Genomic DNA, 21988 nt, shown 5'->3' on the forward strand with positions numbered 1-21988 from the left:
GTCCCTGAAGCAGCAGCCCTGACTAGTCGAGCGCCTATCGAGCAGTAGAGGAGCTACAAGATGGCGCAAGCAATATTTGAAGTGCTTGAAGGTAGGAATAATCTGTTAATAACCACGAAACAGCAACAAGAATTAAACACCAGTGTGTATTTTAAACAATATTAATATACCAGGAGCATCTATATGTGCAAAAAACTCACTATGAGACGTTTTTAATGCGTTTATTCTGTTGCAACAATCAAAACAACCCACAGAGTGAAGAGAGAATCTGTTTACTGGCTGTAAACAAACAAACAGAAAATATTGTTTAGGTCTTAAAGACAGGTTATAATCGCTCTCATCATATTGCATAATGTCATGTGTCTCTTTTTATTATATTCAGACTGGATTTCATGTTTTTGCAGCAGGCCTTTATGATGACAACACACTGTGTTAATTGTTATTATAAGGTTTATTATCACGATATCAGGATTATAAACTTATTTATATACGACACCACGACAAATAAAGTCATAGACAAGAAGATATTTATCTTTCTTTTTATTTTATCTTAACAAGCTGCTTACAATGCTGTTACAGAAAAAGTGATGGAACACAGACGAACACACTTCTAACAATGTAGTAATAATATTACATTATTATTATTATTATTATTATTATTATACCTGCAATACTTTCGATTAGGGCTGGGCGATATGGACCAAAAGTTGTTTCCCAATATATTTAGACTGAATTTTGATATACAATATATATCCTGATATTTTTATTGCAAGTCAACATAAATATTGTATAACAATAGGAGAACCATTAAAAAAAAACAAAGCTCCATAAAGTGCACATTTACATAAAAAATATATTTTAATAAAAATAGCCTACACTGAAAAAAAATATTTTTTTGCCCCTGTAATTATTATTTCAATCATCGATATAAATTCTACAAAGAATATGAATTCAGTGCTTTTACTTTGAAACAGCAGTTTTTCCATGTAGTGCATTACTTAGTGATTGTTTGTTATTATGTGTCCTCAGTTTTGTATGTAAATGAAATCATTCGTTTCAAGTAATATTCACTAAACCAGTTCATTGGCTTCATTAGTTGATATTACCAAGTAAAATGTAATTGAGGGACATCAGTGAATCTGCAATTTACTTGTGTATTTTCATTTTTTTTAAAAAGTGGTTCTATTAAATAAATATTACTTAGACAGTCTGAGTAAAGATTAAAAACACTTTCTGTGTGGAAAAACTTGCCTAGCTGTTTTTAAGTAAATGTCACTTCAATTTTTTCAGTGTATGAAATAAAATAGGCCAATCTTTTTCTGAAATAAATATATTTATATGAGAAAAGAATAACAAACATTATAAAATAGCTAAATATGACAAGCCCTAGTAAGGGCAGCATTTATACAGAAATAAAGAAAAAATTTGAATTATATCAATATATGCGATATGGTCTAATTCTATATCACATTTAAAAATATATCGGTTAAAAAAAAAAAACATTTGATATATCGCCCAGCCCTACTTTTGATCGTGTAAATAGAGATTGTATTGTTTTTAAACTCGTGGTATCGATATATTAATGACTCACCTACTTTTAACAACCTTCCATATTGTTATATTATTGTTATATTGTTTTAGTGAAATGTCTCCTAGTGTGTCTCTGTTGGGTGGTCATTTACAGCGTTCCTATGTTTTGCATATTTTAGTCTTAAGGGTAATAATCTTTATTACTATGCAAAAGTTTTTCAGTTTCCTTTCTGCAGGTTTAGCAGGCTGGAAACACCACGATCCGTCTTGTTGAATTTCATTTTAACCCTTTATCGGGCAAAGAACCATATTTGGTAACTTCAGGTATTATTTTGAGAAAAAAGTTGCACATTTACTAGATTAAAGTGGCAAATCTACAAGAAAAAAAGTCGCAGATTTAAGAGATTTAAAGTGGCAAATCTGCGGGAAAAAAGTCGCAGATTTACGAGAAAAAAGTGAAAAAAATCTGATAAATCTGAGCATTTTTTTCTCGTAGATTTGCCACTTTAATCTCATAAACTTTTTTCTCAAAATATTACCCCCCTCCCCCGGGTCCGTATGTTTTTTTACACATTCTGGCTGTATGTAATATCCTCCAATATTCTCTAGGGTTGAAATTTGGACTTTGCAAGTTTTTCAATGAGTGTCCTATTAAGGGTTAATTTAGACATGATCTATTCTGTCTCTTCCCTCTCACCTTATTATTTACCTATTATGACTTTAAAAAACACATGCACAGTGTGTTGATGTGACTCATCACATGTTTTTCTTCCTCCTCCTCCTCCTCCTCAGGCATGGACAACCAGACGGTGTTGGCGGTCCAGTCTCTGCTGGACGGTCAGGGTGGAGTTCCTGACCCCAACAACCAGAACGTCTCTGGGACCTCCACCATCCAGTCTATGGGTACGAACACACAATCTGATTCAAAATATCTGACTTATAGTACTTGTTTACAAGCAGCATTTACTTTTAGCCTGCCTAATGTAAAGCAAAAAATTTAAAAAATGTAAAAAATGGATAGCTGTGTTGCCCAGGGGCATCAGGTCCTGGTAGGGTCTCACAAGCAGAGGTGGTATGTAACTAAGTAAAAAAAGTTGTAGATTTATGAGATTAAAGCCCCGTTTACACGAGGACGCTCGGGGGTAAAAACGACAAAATATTTTATCAGAAGTGCCTTTCGTTTAGACGGTGACGGCGTTTTGGGGGCTTAAAGACGCAAAAATCTGAAACCACCCTCCAGAGTGAAAAAGTGTAATCCTCTCCTCCGTAGCGTGTCGTCTACACTGACAAGACACAAAACTCTGATCTGATCTGCTCACGTCACGTATGTGTTTACGTCACATACATGCTCCAGGACAGGAAATAAAGAAACGTGGGATTATTTCCATGGTGGGACCTTCAAGCTGCTCTGGAGCCAGACGGCTGTGAACGAGACCTGGGAGATCTAGTGATGGAGGAGAACTTTGTGGAAGGAGTAGCTGATGAAAATGTGTGGCGTGAAAACTTCTGCATGCCCAAAGATGCTCTTATGGCTTTAAGTGATGCCGCCTGGCTGCATACAATCCAATTTCACACACTTTTGCGTCACCGTATGCAGCAGATTTCCTCCCGAAAACGCTCGTCTAAACGAGGAATAAAAAGTGAAGACGCGACGCCACTTTTGCGTCTTCTGTTGAGACCGTCCTCGTGTGAACGGGGCCTAAAGTGGCAAATCTGCAGGAAAAAAAGTTGCAGATTTGCGAGATTAAAAGTGGCAAATTTGCATGAAAAAAGTTGCAGATTTAACAGATTAGAAATGGAAAATTTGCAAGAAATCTTTTTGCAGATTTACAAGATTTAAAGTGGCAAATTTGCGAGAAAAAAGTTGCAGATTTAAGAGATTAAAGTGGCAAATTTGCAAGAAAAATGGTATGTAACTAAGTATATTTACTCAAGTACTGTACTTAAGTACAATTTTGAGGTACTTGTACTATACTTGTGTATTTCCATTTTATGTAACTTTATATTTCTCCTTCACTACATTTAGAGGCAAATATTTAACTTTTTACTCCACTACATTTATCTGATAGCTTTAGTTACTTTACAGGAGATTTAACATGAAAACATGATACTTTTAAATTCATGAGACATTTTTTTAAATGAAACCTCTTAACAGTATAAATTCATTAGTTAAATGAGTCCTACCTTGAGGAAATTAAAGTTCTGCTTACATAATGCATCAATGATTCTAATAATATATTTGTAATATATAAGACAGTGCAGTAAGTAAATGTTTCTTTGTGAGAATTCTTTAAATAAGTAAAAAATATCTAGACACTGAAAAACCAACGATGTCTTGAAATAAATCCAAATATTCTTATTTTGAGCAATTATGGCTTGAAAAGCCGACTGTAGTAACATTAAAATGAGCCAGAAATACTTGAAACGAGCAAGTTTTGGTGATAGAAAATGCTTTTGAAATATCATTTAAACTACATGCAACTAAAACTCTCAACTGGAGCCAATATTTTAGGTAAAAACTCACCATATTCAACAGTTGAATAGATTGAAAAGCATGAAAAAGCTCACAATGTCAATCCTAAAAACAAGTATTTATACAATAAGATCATTAAATAAGGGCATAATAATAAAACTAATGATTAAATAAGCACACAAAGCTATGGTCAGCAGATAAATTATACTCAAAACAAGATAATTAAGATACTATTGATAGATAGAAGAAGAAAATACTTGGTAAGCTTCATGTTTTTTGCAGTGGAAACAAGTTAAATTATAGTAATTCATTGATAAAACACACAGTGTGTCAATATAATAAACAAATATTTTTTTTGTGTGTTTTTACATGTTTTTTTTGTATTTCTTGTGCGTTTTTGTGTGTTTTTGTGAATTTTTCATGTTTTTGAGTTTTCTATGTATGTTTTTTTGTAATTTTTTGTGTGTTTTATGTTTTTTGTGTGTGTGGTTTTTGTAAAATTAATATAAATTTATTTTGAGCACAGAGTTGTGGCTTGAATAGCCCGACTGTAGTAACATTAAAATAAGGCAGATGTCAATCCTAAAAACAGTAGTAATAATAATAATAATAATAATACATTTTATTTGTAATGCACTTTAAATTTGAGTAAATCTCAAAGTGCTACAAGTTAAAAGCATAACAGTCTAATTATAAAAAGGATAAAAAAGGAAAAAACAGCTAAAAACACAAGAAAAAGTATACACACATACATACATAATCTAAAAAACATCTAGACGGGAAAACAAGTCTTTAAACAATAAGATAATTAAATAAGCACATAATAACAATAATAATAATTAAATAAGCACATAAAGCTATGGTCAGTAGGTAAATTATACTCTTAACAAGATAATTAAGATACTATTGATAGATAGAAGAAGAAAATACTTGGTAAGCTTCATGTTTTTTGCAGTGGAAACAAGGGAAATTATAGTAATTCATTGATAAAACACACCGTCTGTCAATATAATTAACAAATAATTTTTTTTGTATTTTTACGTGTTTTTTTGTATTTCTTGTGCGTTTTTGTGTGTTTTCGTGAATTTTTCATGTTTTTGAGTTTTTTATGTATGTTTTTTGTAATTTTTTGTGTGTTTTATGTTTTTTTTGTGTGTGTGGTTTTTGTATAATTAATATAAACTTATTTTGAGCAATTGTGGCTTGAATAGCCCGACTGTAGTAACATTAAAATAAGGCAGATGTCAATCCTAAAAACAGTAGTAATAATAATAATAATAATACATTTTATTTGTAATGCACTTGTATAACACATAATAATAATAATAATACTAATAATTAAATAGGCACATAAAGCTATGGTCAGCAGGTAAATTATACTCAAAACAAGATAATTAAGATACTATTGATAGATATAAGAAGAAAATACTTGTTCAGCTTCATGTTTTTAAGTGTTTGAGTCTCAGACGTCTCTGATTCCTCCTCCAGACGACGAGGACGTTTTCCTGTGTGGGAAATGTAAGAAACAGTTTAATTCTCTTCCGGCCTTCATGACCCATAAGAGGGAGCAGTGCCAGTCCAGCGTCCCGTCCCTGTCCACGGTGTCCCTGGCCTCCTCCAACGCCTACACCCCGGTCCCCTCCATCAGCTCCGGACCCCAGACCGCTGCCAACAGACAGGTGGGGACAAGTTAAGGTGGTTCTATGTGGATCAATGGGAATTTACTGTGGAGTCAGTTAGTATTCTGCTGGTTTATCTGTAAACTTGTAGTGTAGAAGTTATAAATGTGCCTTCTTATTTATCCATTAACCCTCTGGAGATCATGAAACTGCTTCACCATGTCCTGACAAAAAAACGTAGCAACATTGAGCCGTCAACTTCCCTTCAAAGTATCGGCTTGACACTCTCTATATATATTTGATATAAAGGTAAAGAACTAGATGTTATCCTCATTTTAACTCTTATTGGGGCCAAGTATGAAAAAAATGAAAATAAAATATGGATCTGGGGGAGGGGGGTAATATTTCGAGAAAAAATGTACGAAATTAAAGTGGCAAATCTGCGTGAAAAAAGTTGCAGATTTAAGAGATCTAAAGTGGCAATTTGCAAGAAAAAAGTTGCAAATTTACAAGATTAAAAGTGACAAATTTGCTGGAAAAAAATTGAAGATTTACGAGATTAAAAGTGGTAAATCCACGAGAAAAAAGTTGCAGATTTAAGAGGTTAAAAGTGGCAAATTTGCGGAAAAAAAGTTGCAGATTTAAGAGATTTAAAGTGGCAGATTTGCAAGATTAAAGTGGCAAATCTACGAGAAAAAAGTTGCAGATATAAAATATGTATGATATGCAGAAAAAATTGTTGATTTAAGAGATTAAAAGAGTCAAATTTGCTGTGAAAAAGTCGTAGATTTAAGAGATTTAAAGTGGCAAATTTGCAAGAAAAAATAGCAGATTTATGAGATTAAAAGTGGCAAATTTACAAGATTAAAAGTGGCAAATTTGCGAGGAATAAGTTGCAGATTTATGAGAAAAAAATGGCAATTTTCATACTTCGTAGTTTTAAGTTGGGCGGGGCTTACTTGTGCTCGGTCTCCGTACATTTAAAATCAATCATGCAGACTTTCTCCCCTGTTTATGTATTTATTACTTTAATGTTTCTTTCAGGTTTCCACTTACATCACAGTCCCTCCGTCCCCGCTGACTCACACTCTGGTCCAAGGCAACGTGCTGGTCAGTGACGACGTCCTGATGTCGGCGATCTCCGCCTTCACCTCCATCGACCAGCCGATGGCCGCCATGCAGACGCCTATACAGGTAATACAGTTTATAAGATTATAAAGATTATACAAACATTATAAACATTATACAGGAGGGGTTTGACCTCCTACCCATGTGTGAGATGAGTCACAGCAACTTTGTGACAGTTGAAATGTCAATTTTAAGTCACTCTAAGGCAGGGGTCTCAAACTCAAATTACCTGGGGGAGACAGTATCAAAATGGCCAAAAAAAGACACAAAATTACTAAAAAAAAGACACAAAATGACCAAAAAAAGACACAAAATGACAAAAAAAACACACAGAATTACCCAAAAAAGACACAAAATTATTTAAAAAAAGACAAAATGACCAAAAAAAAGATACAAAATTACTAAAAAACACACAAAATTATTTTAAAAATACACAAAATTACTAAAAATAAGACACAAAATGACTGAAAAAACACTAAGTTACTTTAAAAAGACACAAAATGACAAAAAAAAACCCACACAGAATTACCAAAAAAAGACACAAAATTATTTCAAAAAAGACAAAATGACCAAAAAAAAGATACAAAATTACTAAAAAACACACAAAATTATTTTAAAAATACACAAAATTACTAAAAATAAGACACAAAATGACTGAAAAAACACTAAGTTACTTTAAAAAGACACAACATGACCAAAAAAAGACACATATATATATATATATATATATATGTATAAATTGCTGCACTATTATTTAATCTCTATTTTCTGTCTTGCAGAGTAACCTGAGCATGCACACAGCTGGCGTATCTTACCTGCAGCACCATCACCACCACCACCATCATCATCATCACCATCATCAGCAACAACAACAACAGCAACAACAGCAACAACAACAACAACAACAACAACAGCAACAACAACAACAGCAGCAGCAGCAGCAGCAGCAGACGTCGTCCCACCCGCTGCCCTCCAGCCAGCCCCCGGCCCACCCTCCGCCCCCCCAGCAGCCGCTCTCCTCTCAGGTCCCGGCCAGTCACAGTAACTCGGTGGTCCAGGTGTACAGCACGCTGCCCCACATGGCCGGAGGTGGTGGTGCAGAGATCCACACGCTGGGGCTGCAGCCTTTTCATCCCGTACAAGTGAGGGTCCCCATCTCACTATTAGATATGTCATGCTCTGTGTGATTCCAGACATTCTGGTGTTGCACAACAAATAAATCAAATGGCCGTAATGGCTGAGGAAGGTTTACGAGATTAAAAGTGGCAAATTTACAAGAAAAAAGTCACAGATTTAAGAAATTAAAAGTGGCAAATTTGCATGAAAAAAGTCGCAGATTTAAGAGATTTAAAGTGGCAAATCTGCGGGAAAAAAGTTGCAGATTTATGAGGGTTTAAGTGGCAAATTTGCGAGAAAAAAGTCACTGATTTACGAGATTAAAAGTGGCAAATTTGCAGGGAAAAAGTAACAGATTTACGAGATTAAAAGTGGCAAATTTGCGGGAAAAAGTCACAGATTTAAGAGATTAAAAGTGGCATATTTGCGAGAAAAAAATTGCCGATTTACAAGATTAAAAGTGGCATATTTACGAGATTAGAAGCAACAAATTTGCGAGAAAAAAGTAGCAGATTTACAAGAGTTAAAGTGGCAAATTTGCAAGAAAAAAGTCACAGATTTACGAGGTTAAAAGTGGCAAATTTCCGAGAAAAAAGTAGCAGATTTTAGAGATTAAAAGTGGCAAATTTGCGAGAAAAAAGTCGCAGATTTACGAGACTAAAAGTGGCAAATCTACGAGGAAAAAAAAATCGCAGAATTACGGGATTAAAGTGGCAAATTTGCAAGATGTAAAAAAACATCTTTTTTTTTTAAATTCAGATTTCACTCAAGTGAAAAAAATAATTATCAGGTCATATAGGTGAGGTTGTGCTGAAAAACATAATACCAACATGGCATGGTAAAAATTTTTTAAGTGGCAGAATGAGAGTATTACAAAAACAACAAAATAGCTTGGTGAGTTTTGGAACATGATAAAGCCCTCAAAAACGCAATTAATTTGCCGTTATAATAATAAACGGACCAATTTCAACAGGGTCCTCGCACTGTTAGTGCTCGGGCCCTTAAAATATTAAATTATGTGATCAGATAAGGCGTGTAGCTGTATTTACAGAAGACTTTAAAGTAGAAAAAAGTTGCAGATTTACAAGATTTAAAGTGGCAAATTTGCAAGAAAAAAGTTGCAGATTTCTGAGAAAAAAAAGTGGCAATTTTTTTTGCATACTTAATACGTCGTCGTAGCTTTGAAAGTAAAAAAAACAAAAAAAAAATAGCTTGGTGAGTTTTGGAATATTGTAAATCTGCGACTTTTTCTCACAGATTTGCCACTTTAAATATCTTAAATCTGTGACTTTTCCATGCACATTTACCACTTTAATTTAAATAAATAACTTTTTCTTGCAATTTTGCCACTTAAAATACTAAGTTATGTGATCCGATAAGGCGTGTAGTTGTATTTATAAGACTTTAACTAAAGAGCAGTCTAAGACGAAGCCCTGAGTCTGGTTGTCTCCCTCAGGTGCCCAGTCAGTGTGTGGAGAGCCAGTCCTTCACCACTCCTCCGGTCTACAGCCCCGGGAAACAGTGCACCAAGACCAAGACCTGCAGCATCACCGCCAACCTGACGGAGCTGGGAGACTTCGAGAAGGTCATCATTCCCAAACGGTCAAGAAGTAGCAAGAAAAGCTCTGATGGAACCACAGGTATATTAAAAAATTATATTTTGGACAAAAAAACAATTCATAAGTGATGTTTGACTAATTTTATATCAAATGGAAAAAAAAATAAATCATAAAATGTATTCTGCCCTTAAGGGGCAGATTTAAGAGATTAAAAGTGACAAATTTGCGAGAAAAAAGTAGCAGATTTACGAGGTTAAAAGTGGCAAATTTGTGAGAAAAATGTTGCAGATTTAACAGATTAAAAGTGGCAAATTTGTGAGAGAAAAGTCACAGATTTAAGAGATTTAAAGTGGCAATTTTACGAGAAAAAAATTGCAGATTTACGAGATTAAAAGTGGCAAATTTGTGACAGAAAAGTCACAGATTTAAGAGAATTAAAGTGGCAAATTTACGTGAAAAAAGCTGCAGATTTACAAGATTAAAAGAGGCAAATTTGTGAGAAAAATAAGTAGCAGGTTTACGAGATTAAAAGTGGCAAATCTGCGGGAAAAAAATTGCAGATTTACGAGATTAGAAGTAACAAATTTGTGAGAAAAAAAAATGCAGATTTAAGAGATTAAAAGTGGCAAATTTGCAAGAAAAAAGTAGCAGATTTATGAGAAAAAAAAGTGGCAAATTTTTTGGCATACTTGGCCCTAATACGCCATCGTAGTTTTGAAAGTAAAAAAAACATCTTATTATAATTTTATCTCACTTTTTTCCTTGATCACTATCTAGATAATAATTTCCCTTTCAAATAAACTTATACTTACGATTATTCTTGTCTTTACTATTCAACATAATGAAGAAATACAAGACTACACTGGATCACAGTCTGCTTTGGTTTTGAGTTGGATTTTGTAGCTACTGCAATTTTTACATCATTATTTCTCTGAAATAAAGCAAAATTCAAATCTAAAACTTTGTCACAAGATAAAACAGACATCAAGGAGTTCATTTTTAGTCAAAACTCAATTTCAACCAAAATTATAGTTACTGCAGTTAGACTTTGTAGGGCAGTATTGTTATTATAACAGTCATTAATGGATGAATCTCCACCTGATGAAATAATGACCATGGATATGAAATGTACTGATGAATTTTTAGTCTAAATAATCATTCATCTAATTATTCTCCTCAGCAGAGCAGCTGAAAGGAAAAGTACCGAAGCTGAAGTGTAATTTCTGTGACAAAATCTTCTCGAAAAACTTTGATCTTCAGCAGCACATTAGAAGGTGAGTTACTGGCCCGCCTGTTAGAATGATAAATGTTCAAAAATGAATTTAACCTCTGGAAATAAATAAAATAAACTCTGACTCTGTTTCCTTCTACAGTCACACTGGAGAGAAACCGTTCCAGTGCATCGTCTGCGGCCGAGCCTTCGCCCAGAAGTCCAACGTGAAGAAACACATGCAGACACACAAGGTTCAAAATAGATTATAGTTATAATGTTTGTTTTTTTAAAGTTGAACTCTTAACAACACAAAACATTCTGGATAAAACCAAGCATTAATAAATAACAACAACAGGTTTTAATTAACCCTTTTATCTTTGATACTTTAAGTACATTTTGATGCTGATACTTTTGTACTTTTACTTCAGTAAGTTTTGAATGCAGGACTTTTACTGTAGTGGAGACATTTTAGAGTGTCTATTAGTACTTTTACTTCAGTAAAACCAAAATTTACCAAAAGTTACCAAAGGCGAGGTAAAATAACCACAAAAAAAATAGACAAAATTACCTTTAAAAAAGCCATAAAAGTTCCAAAAAAAGACACAAAAATACAAAAAAAACAGCTGTTATAGAGATTTCTTTGTCAATTCCTACTGCCTTTAAAAGGCAGGGCAGTCAGTGCTAACAGTAGCACAATGCTAACAGGCTAACAGTTAGCTCTGTAGCAGTACAGTGTGTATGAGCTAACAGGCTATCAGTTAGCTCTGTAGCAGTACAGTGTGTATGTGCTAACAGGCTAACAGTTAGCTCTGTAGCAGTACAGTGTGCATGTGCTAACAGGCTAACAGTTAGCTCTGTAGCAGTACAGTGTGTATGTGCTAACAGGCTAACAGTTAGATCTGTAGCAGTACAGTGTGTATGTGCTAACAGGCTAACAGTTAGCTCTGTAGCAGTACAGTGTGTATGTGCTAACAGGCTAACAGTTAGCTCTGTAGCAGTACAGTGTGTATGTGCTAACAGGCTAACAGTTAGCTCTGTAGCAGTACAGTGTGTATGTGCTAAAAGGCTAACAGTTAGCTCTGTAGCAGTACAGTGTGTATGTGCTAACAGGCTAACAGTTAGCTCTGTAGCAGTACAGTGTGTATGTGCTGCTGCTGCAGGAGGTGTTCACTTAGCGATCTCTGTTTGTTTACAACAAGCACCGGACACTTTGTGCACAGTTAGTGATGCTGGTTAATTTACAGTCAGCTGCAGACACCACATGCACAGTTAGCATGCCGGTTTGTTTACAATAAGCGGCGGCCGCTGTGCAGTTAGCGACGGCGGCCACAGTTGTTGTGCTGCTGCTGAGCTGAACAGTGAAATGTTCCCATGAATGCAGCATAGTACCAACAACAACACAGTGAAAATAACTTTAGTCTTTATGTTGCAGGTGTGGCCGATGGGCGTGGCCAGCACAGTGTCCAGACTACCAATCACAGTCAAGGTGGTGCCGGTGTCATCCAATGAGGAGGAGGGGGGCGGGGAGCAGCAGCAGCGAGGAGAACCAGAGGAGGAGCAGAACTGTCCAACACAAACAGAAGAGGAGGTCGTTCACACAGGTAGGCATTATGTAAATGATATTAATGAACACAAACTGTTTTTTTGCGGCCCTCGTGACGATATTTTGTGGCCCCCACCTTGATATGAAAGTTTAATGTGAGTTTTATATGAATGGCACCGTGTTGTGTGTGGAAGGTCCCTTTAATTACTTTTTTTTGGGGTCATTTTTTGTGTTTTTTTGGTAATTTTGTGTCTTTTTTAAAATAATTTTGTGTCTTTTTTTAATAATTTTGTGTCTTTTTAAAATAATTTTGTGTCTTTTTTTAATAATCTTGTGTCTTTTTTGGTAATTTTGTGTCTTTTTTTTAGTAATTTTGTGTCTTTTTTTGGTCATTTTGATACTGCCTCCAGCCACCCCCAGGTAATTTGAGTTTGAGACCCCTGAATTAGCGTGTTAGAGAAAAACAGCATACACAATGTTTTTGTGTGTTGCCACATGAGGCTCCTGGTTATCAGCCTGTACAGTAAACTCACTCCTTGGTTCCAGAGGCTCCAGGGGAGCTGGAGGAGAGAACGGCTGAGGCTCAGGCTGATCCGGAGGGGGAAGCCCCCCAGAACGGACTTCCTCAGGTCCAGATGCAGGTCCAGTCCAACCAGGAGCAGCAGGTCCAGGCTCAGACCAAGCAGATCGTGGTGATCGACAGCTCCTACCAGTGCCAGTTCTGTGCCAACAAGTTCAAGACCTACTTCCAGCTCAAGTCTCACATGACGCAGCACAAAGGGGAGCAGGTGAGTCCACAGAAACTTAGATCTTAATTCTAAAGCCACTCGATTTATTAGCAGGAGGCTGGTACAGCTGGCTCCGCTCCTTACTGTTTTGTGTTTCTTACCCCGGGATTCCACTGGATGCGTAACGACTCCGAAAGGGGTCCGTCCGCAACGGCTGCGTATCTCCGCAGTCCGTCAACACCCACCGGATCCGTCTGTGTCGGAGCTGTTGCGGACAGCAGAGTCCCGAGGACGCACGAGATCTCGCGAATTCACGCCTAATCAATTGATATAACTGGAAGATAATCAACATCTCCTCGTTAATGACTGGAGACAAATCCAGCGACTCCGTCTTAACGAGCGCTAACGAGGTCGGCCAGCTTGTTAACGAGAGCCTCTTGTTTTTTTTTAAATGTGTTTATTCATTTTTCCTTTTCAACACAGACAAGCAAACACAAAACTTCAACACAACAACGCTTAAGCAACAAACAGTGACTCAGTTACACACAAACAGTATTCATATTGACAAAGTACATAAATAAGAAAATAAAAGGAAATCCCATTATTATGACCTTCCAGGGAATCCCTGTAACAAAATGGAAGATACATCGTATTCCAAATAATTCAAATAAGGTTCCCAAACTTTATAAAATTGGTTTGAGTTTGAATGTAATGCACAAGTCAAGTATTCCAAAGGCACTAAATCAAACAGCACTTTATGCCATCCCCTAACATTTGGTTCCTTATTGCTAATCCACTGCAACAAAATATTCTGTCTAGCTGCAAATGTAAGAATACAGAACAGTCTTGGATTTGTTAACCTTACACCTCTAGCAGGTAAGCCTAATATAAGAGACACTGGGTCAACGAGAGCCTCTTGTTAACGAGCCTTAGCGATCTCTGTTTGTTTACAACAAGCACCGGATTGAGCGGTGTCAGTGGGGTGAAAAGACGAGTGAAAACCTCTAACCTGTTGATTTCAGGTCTACAAGTTATGAAATACGATCCGCCGTGAACCCGAGGTATTTTATTTTGAAAATATACCGGATGTTTTATTTTGTGTCTGCGCACGACTTCCTGTCCCGAACGATCTGCTCTGTGCTGGATTTATGCGTCGTGCTCCGTCGTCCGACAAAAATAGAAGCTCTGCTCCAGTGTTGGAGGGCTGTCGGATGGCCCTGTGTTGTCGGACTCATTACGCAGCGGATCTGCAGTCGGTGGAATCTCACACATTGATTATAATGGATGCGTAACGGCTCCGACGACGGATCTGCAGCCGTTACGCATCCAGGTTAGCTACTCACAAACCACTGGAGAGTCAGGTCCTAATTTCATTGTTTTAAATTAGATTAGTTTCGACTTTATTAATCCCACAGCGGGGAAATTTCTTTGTTACAGCCGACCACAAAATTTTCACACAAAATTATTTCCCTTTTTAGATAAAGATAAAAAATAAACAATCTAAGAAAAAGACATTTAACAATATACAATATACTATATACAACTTCGTGCAAATTAAGTGAAGAATGTGCAGAGTGCAAATTATATGAAAAAATGTGCAGAAAAGAAAGAAAGGAAAACTCCAACACGTTCAGGTTGTGCTGGTGTTGTACGGTCTTATGGCAGCTGGAATGATCATTTCTCGTTACTGAATCCAGGTATTTCCATTAATGCACACATCATTCCAAGTTTCTCTTGGTTTTCACAACGGTCCACAAACATCTGGAAGTAACGGTCAAAAAAACTTTTTTCCCTTTGTACCTCTTAGCACTCTGCTAATCCACGTTTTTACCTTTAAGAAAGTCCTTCAGAATAATGCAATGCACAAGAGCAGCGCCTACTTCAGGTGCTGTGGTAAATTTGACAATTATGCAATAAAAGGCAATAATGTCATAACACAACCAAAACCAATATAAAACACGCTGTAGTCTAAAATAAAAATCTCAACTTTCTTTAACATAATATTGGCTCCTACAGAGTAGTTTTAATAAGAAATATCAAGTATAGTAATATGTTCGCTGTCTTGTTTTACTTTTCTCAAACAAGTTTTCCTTCTGCATGTTTCTATTAATTCATATTACCGGACAACGCTCCGGTAGCAGCTGCCTTTCTTTTTGTTAACGTCGTCATAGAAACAAGTGAAACAAAGCTCCAGCTGGAGCAATAAAGGGACCTTCCACACACAACACGGTAAAGAGACATTCATATAAAACTCACATTGAACTTTCACATCAAGGTGGGGGCCACAAAATATCACCACGAGGGCCACAATTGGCCCACGGGCCGCGAGTTTGAGACCCATGGCCTAAATATATCGGGTATGACTCAAAACACTGGATATGTGTTTTTTCATTTCTTTGAATAAAGCTGAATAACGCTGCTGGTACCCTTTAGGTCTATAAGTGTGTGCTGAAGTCCTGCTCCCAGACCTTCCAGAAGCTGGACCAGTTCCTGGAGCACATCAGGACCCACCAGGAGCAGCTGACCTACCGCTGCCACCTCTGCAGCAAGGTGTTCCCCTCCCTGTTTGAACTGGGAGTCCACCAGTACTCCCACTGCTTCTGCCCACAGCAGAGCACACGCAAGGAAACCACCATTTACAGGTCAGCTCATAAATAACCTCAAATAACTCCAAAGTCTAACTGCAGTAGCTACATTTTTGGTCAAAATTGAGTTATAACTAAAAATGAACTCCTTGATGTCTGTTTTATCTTGTGACAAAGTTTTAGATTTCTATTTTGCTTTATTTCAGAGAAATAATAATATAAAAAAACACAAAATCCAACTCAAAACCAAGCAGTAATTGCACTCACCACAGTCTGCTTTGGATGTATATATACTAATTATAACATAAAAGTAACAGAAATTATAAGTTTATTTGAAAAGGAGATTAATATCTAGATAGTGATGAAGTAAAAAAGTGAGATAAAATTATATTAAGACTTAAATATAACATTTCTTTATAATATTAAGTCTAAAATATGCAAATCTTTGAATAGAGTTGTTAAACACTTTTAAATAAATTTATAACAAAATTAATTTGATCAATTTGATTTGTTTATTCACTGAAAACTAAATATAAAAGCTGAAAGAAGACGACAAGATTGTAGTTAATCCAGTCTGTTTGTGCATCACTATTAGAACCTTTTACAGCAGGGCAGTATCTACGTTTTTGGGGTCAAAGGTCAAATAAATCTGCAACTTTTTTCCCCGCAACTTTGCCACTTTAAATCTCGTAAATCTGCTACTTTTATTATAACTAAAATATAACATTACAACATAACAAACATGTTAAAAAACTTTAAAGCCGTTTTCCTCAGTTTTACCTTTTGTTAGTTACTGCAGTTAGTTACTCTGTTGGACTCTGCTGTTCATACCAAAAAAATGTCAGAACTCTGCCCGTCTCCCTCCAGGCTGAGTTCACCCTCAGCTGGTATGACTGCTATGTTACTGGAGGTGATTCATGTTTTCTTACGTTTCTCCTCAGGTGTGTGAAGTGTCAGAGCAGGTATTCTACCCAGGAAGCCCTGGAGCAACATCTACTGACCGCCTCACACAACTTCCCCTGTCCTCACTGTCAGAAGGTACGAAACACACTGAGGTTAAACACACACAAACTAGGCTACGTGATTAAAAAAAGGTATAATGAAAAATATGCGATGATGATACTGATTCATGTGTAAAAGGAGCCAACCGGAGCAGACTTTTGTCGGGACTTTTTCGTCCCTGTAGAAGAGCAGGGCCGTTTTTCTCCCCTAAAAAAAGCCTGGTTGCTGATTGGATAGAACGCTAAGCAGGATGTGACATAGTACTGGACGCCACAACAACACGCGACATTGGTAAAAGCCAGTGAAGTAGTGTTTCCAACTTAGCAACTTTGTTGCTATATTAAGCAATTTTTCAGGGTATGTGCTAACGGGCTAACAGTTAGCTCTGTAGCAGTACAGTGTGTATGTGCTAACAGACTAACAGTTAGCTCTGTAGCAGTACAGTGTGTATGTGCTAACAGGCTAACAGTTAGCTCTGTAGCAGTACAGTGTGTATGTGCTAACAGGCTAACAGTTAGCTCTGTAGCAGTACAGTGTGTATGTGCTAACAGGCTAACAGTTAGCTCTGTAGCAGTACAGTGTGTATGTGCTAATAGGCTAAGAGTTAGCTCTGTAGCAGTACAGTGTGTATGTGCTAATAGGCTAAGAGTTAGCTCTGTAGCAGTACAGTGTGTATGTGCTAACAGGCTAATAGTTATCTCTGTAGCAGTACAGTGTGTATGTGCTAACGGGCTAACAGTTAGCTCTGTAGCAGTACAGTGTGTATGTGCTAATAGGCTAACAGTTAGCTCTGTAGCAGTACAGTGTGTATGTGCTAACAGGCTAACAGTTAGCTCTGTAGCAGTACAGTGTGTATGTGCTAATAGGCTAAGAGTTAGCTCTGTAGCAGTACAGTGTGTATGTGCTAATAGGCTAAGAGTTAGCTCTGTAGCAGTACAGTGTGTATGTGCTAACAGGCTAATAGTTATCTCTGTAGCAGTACAGTGTGTATGTGCTAACGGGCTAACAGTTAGCTCTGTAGCAGTACAGTGTGTATGTGCTAATAGGCTAACAGTTAGCTCTGTAGCAGTACAGTGTGTATGTGCTAACAGGCTAACAGTTAGCTCTGTAGCAGTACAGTGTGTATGTGCTAATAGGCTAACAGTTAGCTCTGTAGCAGTACAGTGTGTATGTGCTGCTGCTGCAGGAGGTGTTCACTTAGCGATCTCTGGTTGTTTACAACAAGCACCGGACACTAAAAAATATGTCGATATAGTTCTTTTTTTTTCTTTTTTATATATAAATGCTGCCCTCACTAGGGTTTGTCGTATTTAGTTCTTTTGTAATGTTATTTATTTCAGAAAAATATTGGCCTATTTTATTTCATAGGCTATTGTTATTTAAGATATTGTTCTATTTAAATGTTACACAGTATTTATGTTCACTTAAATAAACGGTTTCAATAAAACTACTTGTGACATGTCATATTTGACTTTCACTGAACATTTGCCCTCACTTTGTGATAAAAATATCAGGATATATATCGTATATCCATATTCAGCCTAAATATATCGGGATATGACTTTTGGTCCATATCACCCAGCCCTACTGTGGAAACTTGCAAACATAGAAGCTCCACCTGCTAAGGACCACATACCTGGACCAGATTATGCACCATTTGACTAGCAAAAGTGGAGTTGGACACACTCTAAATTCACTTACGCCATGCACTTTGGACCATGCACTATAGATTGTTTAAATAGTGCACTAGAAGATACAGTAGTAATAAGTCTATGTTCACATATTTAGTTTTTCATGAGTCTGATCTGTTCCTCTCAGGTTTTCCCGTGTGAACGGTACTTCAGACGTCACCTCCCGACTCACGGCGTCGGAGGGAGATTCAAGTGTCAGATCTGTAAGAAAGCCTTCAAGACGGAGCACTACCTCAAACTGCACATCCGGATCCACTCAGGTGGGAACAAAGAGTTCATAAAGCTGCAAACTTCTCGTCACTCTAACACTTATTTATAAAAAGCATTTTCAAAACCCAAACCATGAGACAATTATGCATTGTGTAATAGCTAAGTCATGTGTTTATATTTTTGCTCTCTTGATCTTTGAGTTTCTTTAGGTAGCATTATCTTTATGCTGTTTAGCTCTTGTGGCTGTCACAAACCAATACTGCTCTTTATTACCGTCATGTACGGTGGCCCTGAGAGCTCACAGCGCTAAGAAAACACCTGCAGATACACAAAACACAACAAACTGAGAAAATATCTTCATCAATGTGACAACACAAGAGAAGAGCAGCATTTAGAAAATGCTGCAAAGACCACAACACAACAGAAGTGTTTCCAGAGGACACTTTGACACGCTTGATATTATCACGATATTTCATGATAATTATAATTTAATGTTATAACGTCATATATAGCGCTTGTTTGTTTTTATTTACATCCCCGTTAGCTTTTGCTGCAGCAGCTATTCTTCCTGGGGTCTATCATCATATTTCAGTGTGACAAATACAATGTAGAAGTATATATATATATATATATATATATATATATATATACACATATATATATATATATGCAGCTGTACTAATATATATAACTGTACGTTGAATCATAGTCTTGGATCTTGGTAAAGTGAAACAACCCCCAACTGCCTTGTTGAATAATTATGTGCCTCTGAACTGAAAGACAGATTTCTATAAATAATAAGAGGTGATTTTGTTATTATGACATTCTTAATAAAAACCATCAGTAATGACAAAAATCTAGTTGTTTTTTTTTACATCTAACCAACCTAATGATTTGTGATTTGTGATTCATTTAATAACATTTGTTCTCCATCCACAAGAAAGAAAGAGCTACTCTTGCTGCTTTAGCCCGTATCAATCACATTGCAGTTAAACAAATCAAATAAATGAATGAAACACATTTTAGTTTCAGTTGGTCTCTCTCAACGGCACCCAGTTGGTCTCGGTCTTACTAGCACGCTAACGCTAGCACGCTAGCGATCACTGGCTAACGTTAGCACGCTAATGATCGCTTGCTATTGTTAGCATGCTATAATCATTATAACTTTATAATGTGAAATTATCATTATCTTGAAATAACGGGATAATATCACAAGCGTGTCCAGACGTGTGCATCACTTTTAAGTGTCCTCTGGAAACACTTCTGTTGTGTTGTGGTCTTTGTTTTCTAAATGCTGCTCTTGTGTTGTGTTGTCAAATTGATGAAGATGTTTTCTCAATTTGCTTGTGTTTTGTGGCCACCGTAATCACACCAGAAAGTTGAGGTTGATGTATCTGTGGCTAAAATGTTAGCGTTTGGAAGGCTATCCAATTGCAAGAATTTTTCCAGAGCAAATGTAACATGTTGACCTCCACTTGTGTGTCACATAATAACAGTGATAGCTGCTCTGTGTCATTAATGTCGTTAATGAAGTTTGATGCTCTTTCCATCTTCCAGGAGAAAAGCCATATAAATGTTCCCTCTGTGAGGCGACATTCAACAGGAAGGACAAAGTGAAGAGACACATGTTGATCCATGAACCCTTCAAGAAATACAAGTGTCCCTTCAGGTGAGTCTCTCAGTGGGGAAGTCCTTCTGGTCCAAAGCTTTCACAGCCCAACTCAGTTTGGTTCGTCCCAATCAGAGTGAAATTTAGTTTTGTATTTATTCTGGTTTGCTTTCACAGTAAATAAATATAAACGGACCAAATGAAAAAAGATTTTCAGAGGGCCACGTACCTATGTGGAGGGTGGGAAATATAAACACTCTGGCCCTCATTTATCAAACGAGCGTACAACAGAAAGTGAGCGTAAAGTGGGCGTACGATCATTTCTACACAAAGCTCGACATTTATCGTCTGGACGTGAGCGGAGGATCAGATCTCAATCTGCTCTCAGCTCGTGAACAGAGTCAGATTAAAAGATTTGGTTTGTGAAATCGCCGTTGGCTTATTAACTCTTCATTTCCCAACTTGATTCATTCTTCATTCATTAAGCCATTTTCTACTTTTCTAATGTCTTTCCTTTTCCTCTTAAGCTGATAAGCTAACTTTTGCTTTTCTGTCCTTTTTTTGTTTCTTTCCTTTCAGACTGTCATGTCACTTGTTCTACAAGTAATTAACTCAAATTAATGCAAATGTATTTTTTCCTGTTTTTGTTGTCATCAGGACTCATGTAGGCTGCACCAAAGAGTTCAACAGACCAGACAAACTCAAGGCCCACATCCTGTCACATTCTGGTGAGTCAATAATATTAGGGCTGGGCGATAAGGACAAAAAGGACAGTTTTTGGTCATTTTCGGTCATTTTGTGTCTTTTTTAAGTCTTTTTGTGTCTTTTTTGGTCATTTTGTGTCTTTTTTAAATCATTTTGTGTCTTTTTCAGTCCTTTAGTCCAACATAAAATGTGATTTTGCATCTTTTCTTTTACTTTCAAAACACTATCATGCTCAATAAAGAACAAAGGTGTCAATTCTAACATATAAGAGGGTTCCATCCAGTTCTATCATTTGATACTAAATCTATTTGAGCTTGTCTCCAGTTTTACTTGGTATATCATCATCAAACTGAAACTGGCCTCATGGAGTTTACAGCCAGAACTTTAGAGGTAAATGTACAGTAGGGCTCCACGCTGCTTTGTTTTCTAGTCTGGTGGAGGCAACAAGTCTGGATTATTTGGAGCTTCTGGACACTCCACAGGGTTAAAAAACATGATAGAAATGATTACAATTTAAGATAATTGTTGGACAAATGGCATTATTATTATTATTATTATTATTATTATTATTATATTCTTCTTATTATATCCTCTCTCCTGCAGGTATCAAACCCTACAAGTGTCTGTTCTGTCAGAAGGCGTTCAGTCGGAGGGCTCACATGTTGGAGCACCAACAGTCCCACACAGACAACTACCGCTTCAGGTGCTCCTCCTGCAACAAGGGCTTCACCAGACACAGCTACTACAGGGACCACAAGTGTCCCGCCGCCACGGGGACCGAAGGAGGAGGAGGAGGAGGAGACGCAGAGGGAGAGGAGGAGGAGGTGGAGAAGGAAGGAGAGGACAGATTCATGAGACAAAGGAGAGGAGACGGAGAGAAGGAGGACTGCTCAGAGGACAGCCAGGAGCAGCTGGAGACACAGGAGGAAGAGGAGGAGGAGGAGGAAGAAGAGGAGGAGGATGATGACGAGGAGGAGGAGGAGGAGGAAGGAGAGGGGAGGAGGACTGACGAGGTTTGTCAAGCTGCGATGACGATCAGCACCATTGAAGAGCAGGTGGACGGAGGAGAAGAAGAGGAGGAAGAGGAGGATGATGATGATGATGAAGATGGCGGGTCGGTGCTGCAGCAGATTCAGATTCAGAGCAACAACCAGAACGCTTTACAGCAGCAGCAGCAGCAGCAGCAGCAGCCATGTTTGTAGTCAGAACCACATGTTCTGTAGGAACGTTACCGGGAAAGTTTACACTGTAAAAAATGTGTTTAGTCTAAAAACCAG

General features: G+C 37.1%; 1 protein-coding gene across 1 annotated transcript; it reads left to right on the top strand.

Moving 5' to 3' along the window:
* The first annotated feature begins 20 nt into the window (after nucleotides 1-20).
* znf341 (zinc finger protein 341) lies at nucleotides 21-21980 on the top strand. The gene is made up of 16 exons (XM_059333422.1): nucleotides 21-91; nucleotides 2323-2433; nucleotides 5492-5682; nucleotides 6667-6816; nucleotides 7530-7892; nucleotides 9323-9506; nucleotides 10606-10699; nucleotides 10799-10889; nucleotides 12071-12239; nucleotides 12728-12969; nucleotides 15343-15551; nucleotides 16436-16532; nucleotides 18315-18447; nucleotides 19955-20066; nucleotides 20664-20734; nucleotides 21315-21980. Exons 1-16 carry the CDS (start codon nucleotides 61-63, stop codon nucleotides 21911-21913), a joined length of 2847 nt encoding a protein of 948 aa, XP_059189405.1. The 5' UTR covers nucleotides 21-60; the 3' UTR covers nucleotides 21914-21980.
* The last annotated feature ends 8 nt before the right edge of the window (nucleotides 21981-21988 follow it).

Source organism: Centropristis striata, chromosome 5 (assembly GCF_030273125.1).
Source record: "Centropristis striata isolate RG_2023a ecotype Rhode Island chromosome 5, C.striata_1.0, whole genome shotgun sequence".
In the NCBI taxonomy this organism is placed as follows: Eukaryota; Metazoa; Chordata; class Actinopteri; order Perciformes; family Serranidae; genus Centropristis; species Centropristis striata.

Coding starts and splice junctions, on each gene's coding strand:
- znf341 (XM_059333422.1), top strand. CDS start 61: ATGGCGCAAGCAATATTTGAAGTGCTTGAAG. Junction 15,552..16,435: donor AAGGAAACCACCATTTACAG/GTCAGCTCATAA, acceptor GTTTCTCCTCAG/GTGTGTGAAGTGTCAGAGCA. Junction 20,067..20,663: donor AAATACAAGTGTCCCTTCAG/GTGAGTCTCTCA, acceptor TGTTGTCATCAG/GACTCATGTAGGCTGCACCA.